Source organism: Myotis davidii, unplaced genomic scaffold (assembly GCF_000327345.1).
Source record: "Myotis davidii unplaced genomic scaffold, ASM32734v1 scaffold425, whole genome shotgun sequence".
Lineage (NCBI taxonomy): Eukaryota > Metazoa > Chordata > Mammalia > Chiroptera > Vespertilionidae > Myotis > Myotis davidii.
The window spans coordinates 1,740,060-1,758,035 of record NW_006296413.1 but is presented as its reverse complement, the minus strand read 5'-3'; the positions used below and the strand labels follow the sequence as shown (position 1 = coordinate 1,758,035).

Here is a 17,976-nt window from a genome sequence, read left to right as displayed (position 1 = left end):
AGGCCAGGCTAAGCTCCCTCCCCCCCACCCCCAGTGCACAAATTTCATGCACTGGGCCTCTAGTTTGTTTATATAGGCCAATCACTCAGATAAGAGCTTTCCATATATACAAGCATTGTCGAGTAAGACTCCCTCCACGTTCTGCGTGGAGTAGGGTTCGGTATCTGAAAGAGGAGCCGCACAACAAATGAGAGAAAAAGACACGAGATAATTTTGCAATATTGGGGGACCAGATGGCCAAGTCCCGAAGGATTTCCACCCATGCTCAGGCCGCTCCAATCTTTTATTGATCTGGAGTAGCCCTTAGGGTAAGGAAGTTTCAATGACACACAGATCAGCAAACAATTTCCAGGAATAGACAAAAGTATCTGATTAGCTCATCAATAGATTTCTGGGAGTATCTGATTAACAATAATCAACAAGGATCTACATAAGTATCTAAGGAATTAAGTGAACTAAGGTGGGGATGCTTCAACTATTATTATCTAAATTAACTGGGTGGTGCACAGTTCTGACCTTTGCCAGGACTTTCAATGACTACTAGCTTTTGGGGGGTCTCTGTCTAAACTCAGCTAGTGAAGACAATGAATGGACTCCGGCACATCCCCTGTCGTCCCTTATAAGGACACTTAGCATTAGACTCAGGTCTACCCAGATAATTCAGAATAACCTCAACTCCAGATTCTTAACTTGATTATATTGGCAAAGATCGTTTTTCCAAATAAGATCCTATTCACGAGTTCTGGGTATTTGGATGTGGACATATCTTTTTTGGGGGCCACCACTCAGCTCTCTGCACCATGAGAGGCAGACAGGTGGGCAGAGTAGAGTGACAGTTGTAGGCACAGTGAGAGCTGGGGAGGGTACGCTGGGCTGTGACGTTGGGGAAGTTTGGTAACTGCTTTTGGCCTGCGTTTCATCATCTGCAAAATGCAATGTCACTAGACACAGGCTCCGGTGGTTGCCCTGGGAATTAAGTGGGAGGATCTGTAGGGACCTGGCCAACGAGAGTGCGGCTCTTGTGAGTTCTCCCCTGGCCCTCATCCCCTCCACCCTCTGGACTGCGGTCCTGAGGTGGGAGGCAGAGCTCGACCCCCTCCCTTCTTGTCTCTGCAGCGGCCCACCCATGTGCCCGGGACAACGGCGGCTGCTCCCACATCTGCATTGCCAAGGGTGACGGGACACCACGGTGCTCATGCCCGGTCCACCTCGTGCTCCTGCAGAACCTGCTGACCTGTGGTGGTAGATATGACCTCAGTACCTTCTGTTGGGACCTAATTCTCTGCCCACTGGCTGCTGCCCTGCATTCTTTTATTAAAGTTATAGTCCCTGTGGCCTTCAGTCTCCAAAGCAGACTGTCTCCTTGTCATCCTCTCTTTTCTAACATCGACATTCAGGGCAATGCATTTCCCTCTAGGCCTGGCTTTGGCTGCAGCCACAAATTTTCATAATTTGCATTTGCATTTTCATTTCAAATGTTTTTAAATTTCTCATATGGCTTCTTCTCTGATCCATGTGTTATTTAGAAGTGTGTGTAATCTATACTAATAATAGAGGAATATGCAAATTGTCTGGGACACCGTCACAGTAACAGTAACAACCAAACAGCAGGCTACGTGGGGTGACCAGGCCGGCAAGGGGTTTAGTGAGGGACAACCAAACCACTGAACAGCAGGCTGCGTTGGGCGACCAGGCCAGCAGGGGGGCAGTTGGGAGCGACCAGGCCAGCAGGGGGGCAGTTGGGAGCAACCAGGCCAGCAGGGGGGGCAGTTAGGGGCAACCAGGCTGGCAGAGGAGGGCAGTTGGGGGTGACCAGGCTGGCAGGAGGGACAGTTGGGGGTGACCAGGCCAGCAGGGGAGGACAGTTAGTGGTGACCAGGCCTGCGCGGTGGGTGAGTGTGTCCAGGCAGGCGGGCAGGTGAGCAGTTAGGAGCCAGTGGTCCTGGATTGTGAGAGGAATGTCCCCCCCAGAGCCTCCCACGTGCTCCCCGGACCAGTTCACCTGTGCAACGGGGGACATCGACTGCATCCCCGCGGCCTGGCGCTGCGACGGCTTCCCGGAGTGTGACGACCAGAGCGACGAGGAGGGCTGCCCGGTGTGCTCCGACGCCCAGTTTCCCTGTGCGCGGGGCCAGTGCGTGGACCTGAGGCTGCGCTGTGACGGTGAGGCTGACTGTCAGGACCGCTCAGATGAGGCAGACTGTGACGGTGAGGCCCCGCCCCGTCCGCCCCTACCCAATCCCCATCCACCAAAGCACTGCTCCTATTTCACCCCCCCTACCCCCCAATCTGGCCTCTCTCCGGTTTGGCCCTACCTAGGCTCTGCCCTGTCCATATCCTTTCTGGAGCTGTGCAATTCCCCCGAAGCCACTTGTCCTACCCTCTCCTAGGTCTCTGGCCACAAGGGTAGCATCTCTCTAAAACCTTTGCCAGGAGAGAAATCGCCAGGTCCTCCTCAGCTTGGGAGGGAAAGAAGTTGCTTTTTAGCCCAAATGTGGAAAACCTTGTCATTTGCCCCCATCCTGCCCTGCCAAGCAGTTTGACTCGAAGGCGGAGTGTAAGAGTCAGTCCTGCCTGCCTTCGTTCGGTCCACAGTTTTACAGAAAGAAGACAAGTCCAGTAGCTGGATGTTCATGGTTTGCACCTGGGTAAATCCCACCCCACAAGGCAGGCTGGCCACCTGTGACCTGTGTGTGGGGGTAACACTTATCCCTGAGTAGGTTCTAGCCACCCATGGAACCAGGAGTTACCAAGAGATGGGCTTTGTCATCCCAGGTCCACTGTGACCAGCAGGATCTTCCTTTAGACCAGTGGTTCTCAACCTTCCTAATGCCACGACCCTTTAATACAGTTCCTCATGTTGTGGGGACCCCCAACCATAAAATTATTTTCGTTGCTACTTCATAACTGTAATTTTGCTACTGTTATGAATCGTCCTGTAAATACCTGATATGCAGGATGTATTTTCATTGTTACAAATTGGACATAATTAAAGCATAGTTATTCATCACAAAACAATATGTAATTATAGATGTGTTTTCCGATGGTCTTAGGCGGTGACCCCTGTGAAAGGATCATTGGACCCCCGAAGGGGTCGCGACCCACAGGTTGAGAACCACTGCTTTAGACCTTTGCAGGGAAACATCTCTCTGTTTCCCCTGTGACTTTTCCTTGTATAAGTGGCCTGCTTGCAGGTTCCTGTCACATGTTGTTAACACCACGGCCCCAGGACGGCCACCGAGCTCTTAATGGGTCGCTCTTACTGCCTCTCCCGTAGCCAAGGGTCCTGTCTTAGATAACTTGGGTGCTGCCCGGTCACGGCCTGCCGCCCCTATTCACGATTAGCGTCATTTCCCTGGAGGTTTCTGTAAAGTCACCATTCTGAAGTCTTCCCAGCTAAGAGACCCTTTGGGAATTTGGATTGGCACACCGGCCTGAGGGCTAAATCCAGACCACACCTGTTTTGGTGAATAAACTTTGATTGGGACACAGCAGGCGCATTGGTTTCTGTCTTGTGCTGGAACAGCGAAATCGAGCAGTTGCAATAGAGACCAGAGGCCCTCAGTGACTAAATACTTACTGAGCCCGGCTGTACCCTCATGCCCGGCGGCTGTGTTTGGCCTCGATCGTGAGGAGGGCAGGAGCCCCATCAGGAACTGTCCCCTCCCCTTCCCATTGTAAATGCTGCTTCCGGTGCACATGCTGCACTCACAGCCCGCCCCAGTGCAAGCTCCGGGCGCCACCCTCTGTTTCCGAAGCCTCCTAAGTGGTTCTTGGGGCATCTGGGCAGGGCAGGGAGGAGTTCAGATGGCAGGTATGCCCGGTGGCTGAGCCCCTGGCCAGCTGCCTTCCTGGTGGGGCTCCAGCTCCTTCCCCGACAGCATTCGGGCGCAGGAAGGGAGGCGGCAGCAGTAATCAGTACCCAGCCTCTCTCTTCCTCCGGCCGGAAAGGCTGCGAGCTGCGTGGGTCACTTGTGTGGGTGCCGTTGCCTTCACAGCTGAGCTCTGCTGAGACATCACCTGTGTCCTGCCCCCCCCAGCCCCCCGCTCTAGGGAGCCAAGGCTTTTCGTGGGTGATCCTCTGGTTGGCTCACCTCCCGTACCTGGGAGAGCCTTGGGGCAGGGGCTGGGTGAGTCCCTGCGCTGTTCATGCCGAGGAAGGAGCCCGGTCAGTACCGTCTCTGCCCTGCGGGCCCTGACCCCAGCATTGCAGCAGCTTTGGGACAAGGGCCATCGAGGGGAGGGTGAAAGCTGGATTTGCCGTCTCCCTGCCCAGTCCTAGAAAGGGTCCGTGTGTCCCTCTACATTTGGAATCCAGATCTCCCTTGGGTCCTGGGTGGCGGGGCAGAGAGCCACGCCGGGCCCTCTGATGCCTCTGAGTGCCAGCATCCCTCCCCGCAGCCCTCTGCCTGCCCAACCAGTTCCGCTGCGCCAGTGGCCAGTGCATCCTCATCAAGCAGCAGTGTGACTCCTTCCCCGACTGCATCGACGGCTCCGACGAGCTCATGTGTGGTGAGCCGGCTTCCCAGGGAGGGCGGGGTCCCCCCGGTGCTGAGGTTCTGCCTCGGAGTTGGGGTCCAGAAAGGAGAAGCGGACGGGGGCAGTGTTCTCAGAGGCTAGGAGGTTGGGAGTCCTTGGCCTTGCTGGCAGGCAGGGAAGCTTTCCCCGAGTGGAGGAGGCTGGGCAGCTGAGCTGAGGGGAGAGGGAGACCGTGAGCTCGGGGTGTTCCAGCTGGGAGAGAGGCACGGGAGGCTCCCTTGGGAGAAGGCATGCACAGGTGCCAGGTTTGGCCTGAGTGTAAACTGTCCTGCTCCTGCCCAGGCACCTCAGCCAGTGGCATCGGTCAGGCAGCAGGCTTACCCTCGCCGGAGCTGTGCCCATGTTGAGTCTAGAGCCCAGACTCCAGCTCCTGCTCTGTCTGAATCAAAGACAGTGTTCCCAGGCCCCGGGACCACCTCCCCAGCTCAGGACGCCCAGAGGACCCCGGCATGCACCTTTGCAGCCCAGAGCCAGCTCCTGGCATTGCAAGTTGGGCTGAGCCCCCTCAGCCAGGCCCTGTCACAGGATTTCTGCGGGGCTCCGTGAGCGCTGCTAGTGAAGGCCCTGGACCCCTGGCACACCTGTTAGCCCAGCCCCTCTGCACAGGTGAAGTCCACTGCTAGATGGGCTAGGACCGTGGTCGGCAAACTGCGGCTCGCGAGCCACATGCGGCTCTTTGGCCCCTTGAGTGTGGCTCTTCCACAAAATACCACGTGTGGGCGCGCACATACAGTGCGATTGAAACTTCGTGGCCCATGTGCAGAAGTCAGTATTTTGTGGAAGAGCCACACTCTAGGGGCCAAAGAGCCGCATGTGGCTCGTGAGCCGCAGTTTGCCGACCACTGGGCTAGGAGACACTGGGCTCCTTCTGCCTGCCCCATGCCTACTGCCTGGTGGTCAGTCCTGGAACCAGCCCCGAGGGCCTCCTGGCCCAGCTCATGACTCATGGGAGCAACTCTGTACTTCCAGCCGCTACAGAGAACGCTGGGCAAAGGGGGATGAACATGAGGCTGCTGTGGGGGAGTCACTGTTAAGGGCCCCTTGGGATATACATAGAGCTTAGCCAGATGGAGGAGGAGGGGGAGCGTAGAGGGAGGAGCGGGGAGGACGGTGCTCCAGGCAGGCCAAGGGGGCAGCGGGTGGGTGGTACTGAGGTTAGCATGGGTCCCCAGCCCAGGACCCCAGCATCCCCTCCTTCTGGCCCCCCGTCAGTGAATGCTGGCCCCAGGCAGAACCAGTTCCTCCAGGGCCCACAGTACCCCACGGGATCTCCCCACGGGGGAGCCTGTTCCTGTGCAGTTAACCTTGACCCCCTCTTCCTGTCTGTCCCCTGGCAGATATCACCAAGCCGCCCTTGGACGAAGGCCCGGCCCACAGCAGTGCCATTGGGCCCGTCATCGGCATCATCCTCTCGCTCTTCGTCATGGGCGGGGTCTACTTTGTTTGCCAGCGTGTGGTGTGCCAGCGCTACACCGGGGCCAACGGGCCCTTCCCGCATGAGTACGTCAGTGGGACGCCTCACGTGCCCCTCAATTTCATAGCCCCAGGTGCCGCACAACACGGTCCCTTCACAGGTAAGGAGCCGCGATGTGCAGGGCCCTGGGCAGAGGTGGGGAGAGCAGTCTGGGCAGGACATGGGTGAGTGGGTCAGGCATGCTGCTGCCATGCCCCGTGTCGTGCGTGCGGCAGACATCACTAGTCGGTCACAGCACGCAGGCTCTCCTGAGCTTCTGCTTGGCGTCAGAGTCCTCAGTGCAGAGGCTGCACAGCTACGGCCCGTCCTTGGCCTTGGGGTGTGGGCAAGCTCTTTGGATTTAACCTTCAGTATTCCTTTTTTTTAAAAAATAATGTTTACTGATCTTTTATCAGTTTTGAGAGGAAGGGGGAGAGAAACATCAGTTTGTTGTTCCACTTGTGTATGCATCCGTTGGTTGATTCTTATATGTGCCCTGACCTAGGATTGAACTGGCAATCTGGGCGTATCAGGACAATGCTCTGACCACTGAGATACCCAGCCAGGGTGTTTAGTGTTCTTGTGGAACATGTCTTGAGTGTTTGGGGGAGACGGGTATTTCGCTTTGCTCTAGAATCAAAGGAGTCACTGGGTATATAACAAGCAGTTTTGTCCTGAGCGCAGTTAGGATGGTGGCTGCACAGTTAAAACCACGGTGAGGTGTAGTCCACCAAGACCAGGGACCTGAGAGGCCACAGGTGTGGATTCCCAGGTGGCACTACCAGGCTGAGCCCACGGTTCACGCCACGGCCAAGGAGGTGGGGTCAGTCAGTGCTCAGCCCCGAGAGGGTCACTGAGGTCATCTCAGGGCCACCTTGGGGATTCCTCAGTGCCTGCCCAGCCCTGGGTTCCTCTCTCCTGTCCTGTTCCCCTGCCCAGAGCCGGCCTTGCTGGGACCCTGATGTCTGTGCAGATGAGGCCTGATTCTGCTTGGATGTGGGGGCAGTCAGGGGTTTCTCCAGAGCTCCGGGAGGCCCAAGGGAGCGGCTTGGTCATTGGTGCAGCAGTCCCCGGAGAATGGGGCCCCCTCTATGCCAGGCGACCCTGTGCTGAGACCCTCTGAATTCACTCCCGCAGGCCCACAGTGGTCCCTGGGGGAGGTCTCCCCATTTTACAGATGAGGCTCACACTGCTGGTGGGCAGGGGGCCTTACTCACCTGGACCTGGGTCTTGTGGGCGGCAGGAGCTGTGGAGGGCCCTCTGTGTCTGTGGGGTACCCCAGCCTGACCTGCCCTCTCCCCTCCCCCTGCAGGCATCTCATGCGGCAAGTCCATGATGAGCTCCGTGAGCCTGATGGGGGGCCGGGGCGGGGTGCCCCTCTACGACCGGAACCACGTCACCGGGGCCTCGTCCAGCAGCTCCTCCAGCACCAAGGCCACGCTGTACCCGCCGGTGAGTGGGGGCGGGAGGACGCCTGGCTGGCGGGGGGACGCCTCTGGGACCTCAGGATTCCTAGACTAATTCGCTGTTCCACCAGAGGATTCCCCTTCCTCCCCTGCCCGCCTGCCATTTTCCTCTCCAGCGACACTGTTTCAGTTTAGAAAAGGGCACGCCTTGTTCATCGGGGATAATCTGGGAACCACACAAAAATCTAGAACGGAAATTCCACCCATCATCCCACCTCCTCGGTTGCTAGCAGGCATTTCACTGTCCGAGCGCAGTCTCTATTCTGCACTCTGTCTAGATGGGGTGCTCGGGGGCCCTTGTGCAAGCCCCCCCTCAGCATCCCCACCAGGAACACTCTGTTTTCCAACCAAGTGCTTGCTGGTTCCCAGAAAAGAGCCGGGTTGTTTTCTAATGGGCAGGCCCTCATGGGGTGACTTTTGTGGCTGACATGCTCCTTGGAGCCGCAGGCAGCCCCAGTGGGGGGAGGGGCTGGCTCTCACCAGGCCACACCTGGTAGCAGAACAACTGTACAGTGTCCAGGCCCCGCTGGGGGGTCCCTCGTGGGAACCCTCTCCCTGAGGTTGGCCGGGGTCCCCTCTTTTCCAAGAGCACAGCTCCAGGGTGACTGGTGAGTGAGGCACGCAGGTGAGCCTGTGTGTATATAAACATCGGAGTTTGGAGGTTCTGTTTTCAATCCTTTGAAACCTGACTCCCTGTGATTGGATGTTCTATGGTGAGGGCAGCCCTGAGCTTTCTCTGGGGTCTCCAGCAAGCTCACCTGCCAGGGCCAGGCCTTCCTGCCCCTCTGGGCGTCCCGCACGTCAGGGTGTTGCCTCCTCCTAATCGGCCCTGAGCTTGGCAGGCCTGGAAGGGGAGGAGGGGGCAGCAGAAGCTGTTATCTCGGGTTCGCAGGACGGGAACGGAGTCTCCTGGAGGCTCCAGGACCTGACTGCGTTTCGGGGCAGAGGCAGGTAGGACCCAGAAGCCTGGAGTTTAAAAATACCAACCACCACTCCTCTTGTCCTCCCTGCTGACTCTCACATGCCCCACGGAACCAGCCGGATGCACCGGGAACCCCTGTAAGGCCGAGCTTGCCCCAGGAAGCGGCCCCTTGGCCTCCCGTGCAGACACCGGAGGCTCAGGAGACTGCCTTTTCTGTCCCAGGCTCTGCTGGGAGCTGGGGATCTTACTAGGCAGCAAGAGGTGACATGAACAGCCAGCTGGGTTTTTTTGTTGCTGTTGTGAGTCCTTACTTTCAGAGAATGGAAGGGAGGGAGCGAGGGGTGGGGGGAGAGGGAGAGAGAAACGTCAATGTGGGAGAGACTCATCGACCAGTTGCCTCTCACGCACGCCCCAATCGGGTGGGGAGCGAACCCGCAACCCAGGTACGTTCCCTTGACTGACAGTCGAACCCGTGACCCTTTGGCGCGTGGGCCAACACTCTCACCACTGACACATACTGGCCAGGGCCCAACCGTTGTTGTTTTTTATATAACTCATGTACCATACAATTCATCCACTTAAGCTGTACAGTTCAGTGGTTTTTAGTATATTCATAGATATGTGCAACCATCACCATGGTTCATTTTAGAACATTTTCATCACCCCAAAAAGAAACCACATGGAGCCAGCTATTTTTAAAGTAACGACACGATTTTGCATCAGTAACGCATGTTCATGGTACAGGATTCAAAAGGCACAATAGAATGCGCAGGGAGGAGGGCCTCCCACCATGAGCAGGGACCCCCTTAGAGCAACATTCCATGGCAAGATTCCTGTGTGTGCTTCCTGAGTAATGTTACATCAGCAAGTATACAAGAGTATGGACTTTATTTTCCAAAAAAAGTAATTTTTTTACCTTTCAAAAAATGGTTTGTACTGATTTTTAGAGAGAGAGGAACAGAGAAATAGACACATCAATGAGAGAGAAACGTTGTTGATCAGCTGCCTCCTGCATGCCCCCTGCAGGGGATCAAGCCCATGCCCTGACCAGGAATTGAACTGGCAACCTCTGGCTTCCTGGGTCAATGCTCAACCACTGAGCCACCTGCTGGGCTTGTTATTTTGAGGGCAGGGGAAGGGTACTTCTTGTGGTGACTCACCACGTGTCAGGACAGCCCCTGACCGGGGAAGCAGGTCTTCTCAGCCCCGTTTTAGAGCTGAGGAAACCATGGCCCAAACAAGTGAACTTCCTCACCAGATAAGGGGGCCTGGGAGGTGTGGGCCTGCTGAGCTGGTCGGTCCAGTGTGGACCCGCACCTCCTGCTCTGGGGGGGACACCTGGCGGCGGTGGCAGGACCACACAGCTGCATTGGGCCTCTGTGACCCCGCTGGGCTCTCCGCAGATCCTGAACCCACCGCCGTCGCCCGCCACGGACCCCTCCATGTACAACGTGGACGTATTCTACTCTTCGAACATTCCCGCCCCCGCCAGGCCCTACAGGTGAGCAGTCCCTGCACCGCCCTGGTGGGAGTGGCTGGCTGGGCCTCCAGAGGAGCCTGTGGCTGGGAGGGTCCGGTCCATGTTTCCTAGGAGGAGGAACCTGGGAGAGGTTCAGGGTGGTTATGAGCACATGATGGACCCTAGTCCTGCCTGCCCTGGCTCTTCTCCTCCTCACCGGGCTGCCCTCCACACCAGAGGACCGGGGCTGTGTGTTGAGGCCAGAAGCCCACCGGATCCCGAATTCTGAGTGGCTCTTAAGCCAGGACAGGCAGATGGGGCCTGGAAGAATGCTCCCACTCATTCCGATCTTGGCATGGCTGTGGGACCCTGGCAGTGACGCCGGGATCACATCTAATCCACATAAGTGCTGGGGTGACTCTGCCCACCCCCCAGCCCCCACCCCGGCTATCATCCTCCACGTGGTCGACATTGGGGTCACAGACCCCTCCTCCCTTGGTGGGAAGGGGGCACTTGAGCATGTTAAGGAGAAGTGGGATCTGGTGTGCCGGTCTGTGTCCAGGGGCCAGTCACGGCCTGCGGTGGGGTAGGGGGGTGACCCTCCTGACTTCAACCTGGTGGTCTCAGCCAGCTGGGCTCCAGGTGCACTGGGCCCCTCACCCCAAGTGAACTACCTGATGGGGTGGGTGGGGGTGGGCTCTGGCACATGCCCAGGCCGCCCAGGTGCAGGCAGAAGCTCTGGGGTGTTGGAGGCCCCTCTTTCTCTATTGAGTCACCTGGCACGGTGGAGACTGAGTGAGGCGTCACCTGCCATCTAGTGGCCGTTTCGGGAACTCGGGCCGGGCAGGGGAGATAGGCCGTCTCTGGAGAGACACACCTCTTTACTGGTCACTGCCTTGTGCAAGGACCTGCAGTGGCTCCCCAGTGCCTCAGGCCGGGTCTGTCCCCAGCAGCCTCGTAGGTCACTGCCCCAGGGCTCTCACACCCACGCCAGCCAGGCCGGGCCCCTCAGTCTCTGGAATACCCCATGCCTTGTTCTGCCCTGATTTGGGTGTCACCTCTGATACCTCTTCCCTTCCCACTGCCTCTCGGGGGCCCCTTTCTGCTCTTGGGGTCCTGTGAGGGAAATCCTCCCCCTACACACTTTCCTCAGCACCAGGGACCCCTCGCTGGCTCCTCCTTCCTGTCCCTTGTGAGCCCCCTGTGGCCTGGAGCTGGGGATCATAAACACCGGGATCCCAGCCCCACACGCAGGCCGCGTGGCAGCCCGACACAGGGTTCAGCGCGCAGGAGGTGTCTGGGCCGCGATGCCCTCATGGAGGACAGCTGGGTGGTACCTCTGGGGTCAGGTTTCTTGAACCCAAGATGGGACCCTTCCAAGCCAGAGGGACAGTATATAAGGGGGAATGGTCGCCAAGCACTTTTCTCCTAGCAGGGAGTTTCGAGCATTTTCTGTGCAGAATCTCATTTAACCCTCACAAGTCCCTTTTGAAATGGGCGCTGCTCCATTCTCCCCATTTCATCAGTGAGAAGCTGAAGTGAAGAGGGGTTAAGTCGGTTGCCCAGGGTCAACCCGGTAGGCTCTGCAGGCCTTGTTCTCTGTCAAGGTGACTTGGGCCTGGGGCTGCCAAGCTCGCCAGGGCCTGGGCCTGGGAGCCCTGATGGGGAGGTGGAGGCACGTCTACTTAGAGGTGGGGATGTGGAGGTGCAGGGGCCACGTGACTGGGGGGACCCCTGTGCCCATCCGGTCCTCAAATCAAGCCCCACCCACTTTCTTTGTCCCATGCAGGCCCTACATCATCCGTGGCATAGCGCCCCCGACAACGCCTTGCAGCACTGACGTGTGTGACAGCGACTACAGCGCCAGCCGCTGGAAGGCCAGCAAGTACTACCTGGATTTGAACTCGGACTCAGACACCCACCCGCCCCCGCCCACCCCCCACAGCCAGTACCTGTCGGCGGAGGACAGCCGCCCCCCTTCGCCCCCCGCCAGGGAGAGGAGCTATTTCCACCTCTTCCCGCCCCCGCCGTCCCCCTGCACGGACTCGTCCTGACCTCGGCCGGGCCACCCTGGCCTCTCTGCGCCCCTGTAAATAGTTTTAAATATGAACAAAGAAAAAATATATTTTATGATTTAAAAAATAAATATAGTTGGGATTTTTAAAAACAGGAGACATGTGAACAGTGATGGGTGGGCAGGGCTGGGGAAACTTTGTACAGTGGAGAAAATATTTATAAACCTTTTTTTTTTTTTTAACATCACTGCCATTCTTCTGTGCCATGTGTGCGTTGGAGGGGAGTGTCCCCACGGAGCAAACTCCGACCTCTGGCCCTCCCCTGGACGGCCTTTGTCCTCCTGGCGCAGGCGTCTCGCTTCATCAGGCTCCCGCGTGGGAGGGCAAAAGCCAGTGGGCAGGGCCAGCGTCATGGCGGCAGTCGTGAAGGGCCTCGGGCTTGATTTTGTCTCAGCTGTTGCCATCCTGCAATTATAAATAGTTTTTGAGAAAGAGGCCCTGTGTTTTAATTTTGCACTAGGTTTTGCAGATTAAATAGCTGGGCTTCGGGCTGTTCCTGGCCAGTCTCTGCCACCATCTGACCTGAGTGTGCCAACCCAGGCTGCTGTGCCCATCAAGACAGTGCTGGAGACTAGGGGCACCTCCTGGTCCTGCCATTCTGTGGGCACAGTGGATGGGGCTGCCAGGCCACACTCTCCCCAGGGAAGGAAGCCCCCAGCCTGCTCTGGCCCCTCCTTCCCGGCCCTCACACAGTCAGTCGGTGAACGCTATCCGAGGTTTGCCATGTGCCCATCTGGGTAGTATGGGAGGAGACGACTAGATGAGGCCTGGTTCTTGCCCCTGGGGTCCCCATCTGTGGAAGCAGACAGAGAAGTCAGCAAGCAACGGTGTGTCGTAACGAAGCTGGGCTGTTCTCCCGGGACCAGGGGGAGCTGGGAAGGGCCTGACCCTAATTGGAATGTCTAAGGTGGGTCATGGAAGACCCCCCACGCATAGAGCTGGGAGTCAAAGCAGAGATCTGGAAGGAGGGCCTCCCAATAGGACCCTGAGCCATCCCCCCTCCAGGGCCTGGATACAGAGGTGACAGCTGAGCGAGGTGAATGGATCAGCTGGCAGATGACCTCCCACAAGGGTGGCCCCAGAATGCACTGGATCCTGTAGCTCTGGCGCTGAGGCGGTGGGAAGGCAGAGGCCCTTAGCACTCCAAGACTCCCTGGCCAGGGGACAGAGCTGGGGACCTCAGGGGTGGACCTTCAGGAATCACCTCTCCTGACCCCTGATTGTGGATGCTCCTGCCACTGACGGAGGGCAGATGCCGGGGACAGTACAAAGCAACAGTGAGCACCAGAAGCCAGTGCTGAGCTCCAACCCAGGGCTGCCGGGGCCACCTGGCGGGACCTATGCCCAGGCCCCTTTGCAAGCAGGAGGGGTCAGACTGCATCTGGGAAGGCCAGCTGGCTCCATCTGTTAAGCAAGGTGCCGTCACCACCCCTTGGACGGCTGGAAGGCTTCCAAGAGATAAATGCCCATGAAGACGCCTCGCCCAGTCTGCCTGGCTGAAGCAGCAGGTCCTTGGTGAATCGGCGCTGGGACACGTTAAAGCTCAGAGGTGACACACCTGCTCAAGCTCACACCGCTAAGGACCGGCAGAGCTAGATGGTGCACCCAGGGTCTCAGCCCAAGGTGGGGTTCTCTGCCCCACAGAGCTGCCAAGCACCCCGGATTCCTGTTCTTCCAGGTTGGAGCACACACCCCGAGGTGCTAATTAAAGCACCAATCTCCACCTAGGCAGCCAAGCAGGAAGTGGAGGTCACTTTCGCTGACTCAGAAGCAATGGCTGCATTGTGGGGATCCCCTAGGAGACCCTCCCTTCACTTTCTTACCCTTCACTCATGCTTTGGGGATCCCCTGGAGCACACCTGCTCCGTTCTCCTATCCAGCCAGACATTCAGTCTGCTAGGGTCTGCCAGGGATCAGGCAAGGGGAAGTGAAAGAGTGGCCTGGGCTGCTGACCCCTGGTGGCCTGTGTGGGCTGGGGGTGGGGGTGGTAGGGAGAGTTACCCATTGCAGCCCTCCCCCTCGCTCCCCTAGCACCCAACCCAGCCCCGATGGAGCCATTGCATGGCTAGGGGTGCCATCTGGTGGCCAGAGGCCACTCCCCTGCATGCTTTCCTGCCGTGTGGTCAGCTAGAGGGCATGGAGGACAATCTGGTCTGGTCTTCCATGTGCCAAGTCAGTCTGTCAGCCTTCAGTAAGCACCCACTGTGTGCAGGGCCCTGCACTTAAGTCACACGCTGGGGGACCCAGACATTAGTCCGATGTCCTCCCTTGAAGGTGCTCTGAATCCAGTGATAGAGGCCGGCAGTTTCCAAAGCCATGGGGGTATCGGGGGCCCAGAGAGGGTATCGCATTCAGATGGGAAGGCTTCCTGGAGGAGGTGATGTTTCAGCTGTGTCTTAAATGAGAGGATGACATTAACCCAGCTTTTTTCATTTAAACTTCACAATAGACCAGCTAGGCAGATGGTATCCTCAATTGGTAGTTAAGGAAGCCAAGGCTTGTTCAATAATTTGTTCGATCATTCCTTTTAAAAAGAAATATATATATTTTTTCATTTTATTATTTATTTTGATTAATCCTCACTCCAGGATATTTTTTCCATTGATTTTTAGAGAGAGTGGGAGGGAGAAGGGAGAGACAGAGAGAAACTTCGATGTGAGAGAGACACATGGATTGGTTGCCTCCTGCACACACCCTGACCACGGGAACCAGCAAGGTACATGCCCTTGGCTGGAATTGAACCATGGACAAGGGTCCGTGGTTGGGCTGACAATCTGTCCACTGAGCCAAACCAGCTAGGGCCAATCATTCCTTTATCCAATAAATGTTACTAATTGACTAGTGAGTGCTACTCAACCTGGCCAAAAGGACTTGTACCTTCCCTCCAACATCTGAGGTGACACCCATGACATGCTGTTCCAGGATGGGTGTGGGAGCTCCTCCCTGCCAGGTCCAGCAGTCCCCTGGGGGCCACGGCTGCCCTGGGCAGCCGGACAGAATCCATGTGGCCAGATCTTGGGCATGTCCACTGCCAGGCAGGATGTGGGGAACCAGGATGTGGGTAATGTGGAATGTTCTGTCCCAGACAGCCCTGGATGGTTGGGAAGGGTTTGGGTCCCACTTGGCATCCTGGGGCACCTTCTCGAGAACCACTCAGCTGGTTCTTCACAGCACTGGGACCCCCCCTTGTTGGTCCCACCCTTGCTGAGGTCCTCACCCGGATTCCCACCCCTCTACGTCTCTCTCCACCCAAATGCCCACTTCTCTCTACTTTCCCCATAAGCTCACTGGTGGCCCTAATGATTAGCAACCCCACCAGTTCCCCTTTCTACCGACACTTGAGCTACCAACATTCCTATGATGGAAAAGGAAATACCTCCCCCCTCCCAGATTGAATCTGAATGTGGGGGAGAGAAAAGAAGCAGAAGAGTTAAATTTCCAAGTTAAAATGGGTCTACCCTTCACATCCCAATAGAACTCCCTATCTGGCCCCTTCTCTCCAGTCACAACAGGTCTTGACCTGACCCAGCACTAGCCCAGGCCCCCCCAGAGCATGGCCTTCCCCAGGGTGGCCCCACTCCAGCCCTCAGATCAGGACTGAGCCCTGGTAACATAACAAAAGGAAAGCGAATGGGGGATGTCTTTGTCCTCAGAGGAGCTTATTCAATTAAAAAACCTTTTCTTTATCCCGAGTTAATCTTTCTTGAGTGTATGTGTGTGTACAAATGTCCTTCCTTTTATGAAATCATGATAATAAATGACATTTTTTAAAAATTGTTACTTGATAGAATTAAAATCGGGCAGTTCTATGTCTGTTCCCAAAATTAAGGAGTAATAATTGGGTGATGGGCACATGGGCGTGCATTATAGGTCCCTCTCTATTGTAGAGTGTGTGTGAAATTATATTAATTTTTAAAAAGTCTAGATGGGTTGAAAATTTTAACATTAAAAATTAAATCACAAAAAGATTAGAGAGAAAAAGGGGAAGGTAGTAACCTGTGAAATCTAAAAATTCTACAATGGTAAGACCAATGCAGAATTTCAAAGTCACTCCTCAAAGCCCCCTGGCTCTTGATGATTAGCTGAGCTCAAATGTCTCCTCCTTCAGGAAGTTCTCCTGATTTCAACCCTTTGGATTGTGTTAGGATTTTTAAAACATGCAATACCTGACTATTTAGTCAGGGGCACTGACCTCTTTTCCCTTAGATTGTCAAATAAAAAATATGACAGACAACAAAATAGCCATCTGGTGTGAATGAATCAAAATTATACCTTTTTTGGGGTGTCAAATTGGCAAAAAATGTATTTTTTGGTGTGCTGCAGAATTTTAGTAATTCATTTATGTGTGCCATGGAATAAAAAAGGTTGACCTTGCTGGGTTAGGAGTTACAATAACTGGAGACATTTGGGACCCACTGACGTTGCCGGAAGCACTGCATTATTTCATTTAATTACAGTGCACAAGGCCCGGTGACCCCCCTCAGAGTCTGGGATGGAGGAGCCTGAGGCAGGTACGGGCAAGTCCTGGGAAGATGAATGAGTAAGGAAACCGGTGGGTAGCTGGGCCCGCCCCAGGTGTCCAGGAGGGCAGGTCCCAGCCCTGTCCTGCTGTTCCCTGTAGCCTGCCCCCACGCTCCTGGCTCCAGCCCTGAGTTTGCCCCTCTGGTCCTGTGCTACTCTGGCTCCACACCGTCCTTTCTAAAGGATGGCCACCCCCGAACACGCCCTCCCCTACCCAGCTCTTCCCGGGCCTCCCTCCGAGCATAAACACAAGTTCCTCCTCTAGTCCTCAAGGTCCTGCACCACCCATCATCCCTGCCATCTCCCCAGGCCATGCCCGTCTCCCACCACAGTCCAGCCACACCTGCCTCTCTGGCGCTCCACAGCCTCACCCTGGGCTCTTTGGGCTCTCTCCCTGCGGCCCTGTCCTCCCTGCCCATGGGTGGCAATGCCACCTGCTCAGGGAAGATCCCCACCTCTCTGCGGCCTGTTTCACATACCACTCCCCGGTGTTACCTGGGTGGTGCCTGACGGCCCCCACTGCGCGTGAGCCAGGCCCCCCACGGGCCGGGCAGAGCAGGCGCTCACTAGCGGGCTGCCCACGCAGGCAGAGCACCCGCAGCCCTGGCCTCCCACGCACTGCGCGCACACCCGTGGGCGTGATGCTGCGTTCACTGAGCTCGGTTTCACGGGCGCTAACCTTGCCGCCTGCCTTTCTCAGCCCCGCCGACAAATGTCGCCCTCATGTGCTTTTAGGAATAAGGCAGGTTATTGTTAGTAAGTGCACAAGGTGGGCTGCTCCTCGGGGGCCCGGCTTTCGGAGGAAGGTCGTGGGTAAACCCTTCCGTGGGACAAAAGGGACTCCCTAGTTCGCACATTTCTCTTCAAACGATTAAGGGAACTGGACCCCGCTCCTAGGGTAGCCACCTTTTTTTCCCCCCTCGAAGAGAATATGACGTCCTCAAGAATCCCGTTTGCTTTATAAAACTCAAGTGTGGAGAATGCGGGCATCGATCCCGCTACCTCTCGCATGCTAAGCGAGCGCTCTACCATTTGAGCTAATTCCCCAGCTGCTCGTGACTTCCGCGGTGGGTACACATTGTGGCTCACGTCATCACCGGTTTCCTCCAGACCCTCCGACCCGCCCGCCCATCTCGCTACCCCATTGGTTCTCTTGCAGTTCCTAGCTCCACGACCACGATTGGTTTGGCTCAATTGCGTTTTAAAAAGCATTGGCTATCGGATTGGTGGTCCGACACGTCTATCTAAGGGAGGCCCTACTGTTGCTACGGCGTAAGGGGTCCCAGCTGGGTTTCTCCTGGTTTCTGATTTGTTTCTCCAGACGCCGGGGGTCCTAGAGATTCCGGATCCGTCAAGTCCATGGGAAAAAAATGCGCCTCTCGCGCTTGACTGACGGGTCCTGAAAGCCAATTGGAGTGAGTGCAACGGGGCACGCTGGGCGCTCCAATAGATTGCAGGGGGCGGGAGAGGAAGGCCAATGAGGTGTAGCTGGAGGCAGGGTCAGGATCGCAATTGGCCGCGAGGCGGCCGGAGGGGGGGAA

The 17,976-nt window shown here is 56.5% G+C and overlaps 1 protein-coding gene, 1 long non-coding RNA gene and 1 other non-coding gene across 3 annotated transcripts in view; 1 reads left to right on the top strand and 2 right to left on the bottom strand.

Moving 5' to 3' along the window:
• Nucleotides 1-11,985, top strand: part of LRP5 (LDL receptor related protein 5) — a 24,995-nt gene extending 13,010 nt beyond the window's left edge. Inside the window, exons 11-17 of the mRNA XM_015568951.1 lie at nt 1,117-1,242; nt 1,972-2,163; nt 4,402-4,512; nt 5,877-6,113; nt 7,305-7,444; nt 9,784-9,881; nt 11,629-11,985. Of these exons, the coding sequence (XP_015424437.1) occupies nt 1,117-1,242; nt 1,972-2,163; nt 4,402-4,512; nt 5,877-6,113; nt 7,305-7,444; nt 9,784-9,881; nt 11,629-11,893 (1,169 nt within the window). The 3' untranslated portion in view covers nt 11,894-11,985. The remainder of the gene's footprint in view (nt 1-1,116; nt 1,243-1,971; nt 2,164-4,401; nt 4,513-5,876; nt 6,114-7,304; nt 7,445-9,783; nt 9,882-11,628) is intronic.
• A 206-nt stretch (nt 11,986-12,191) lies between these two features.
• LOC107184342 lies at nt 12,192-14,395 on the bottom strand. Its single transcript, XR_001515149.1, has 2 exons — nt 12,604-14,395; nt 12,192-12,319 (listed from the first exon to the last, which is right to left on the bottom strand). It is a non-coding gene; the product is annotated as an uncharacterized LOC107184342 (long non-coding RNA).
• A 3,014-nt stretch (nt 14,396-17,409) lies between these two features.
• On the bottom strand, nt 17,410-17,482 carry TRNAA-AGC. Its single transcript has one exon. It is a non-coding gene; the product is annotated as a tRNA-Ala (tRNA).
• Nucleotides 17,483-17,976: the final 494 nt, after the last annotated feature.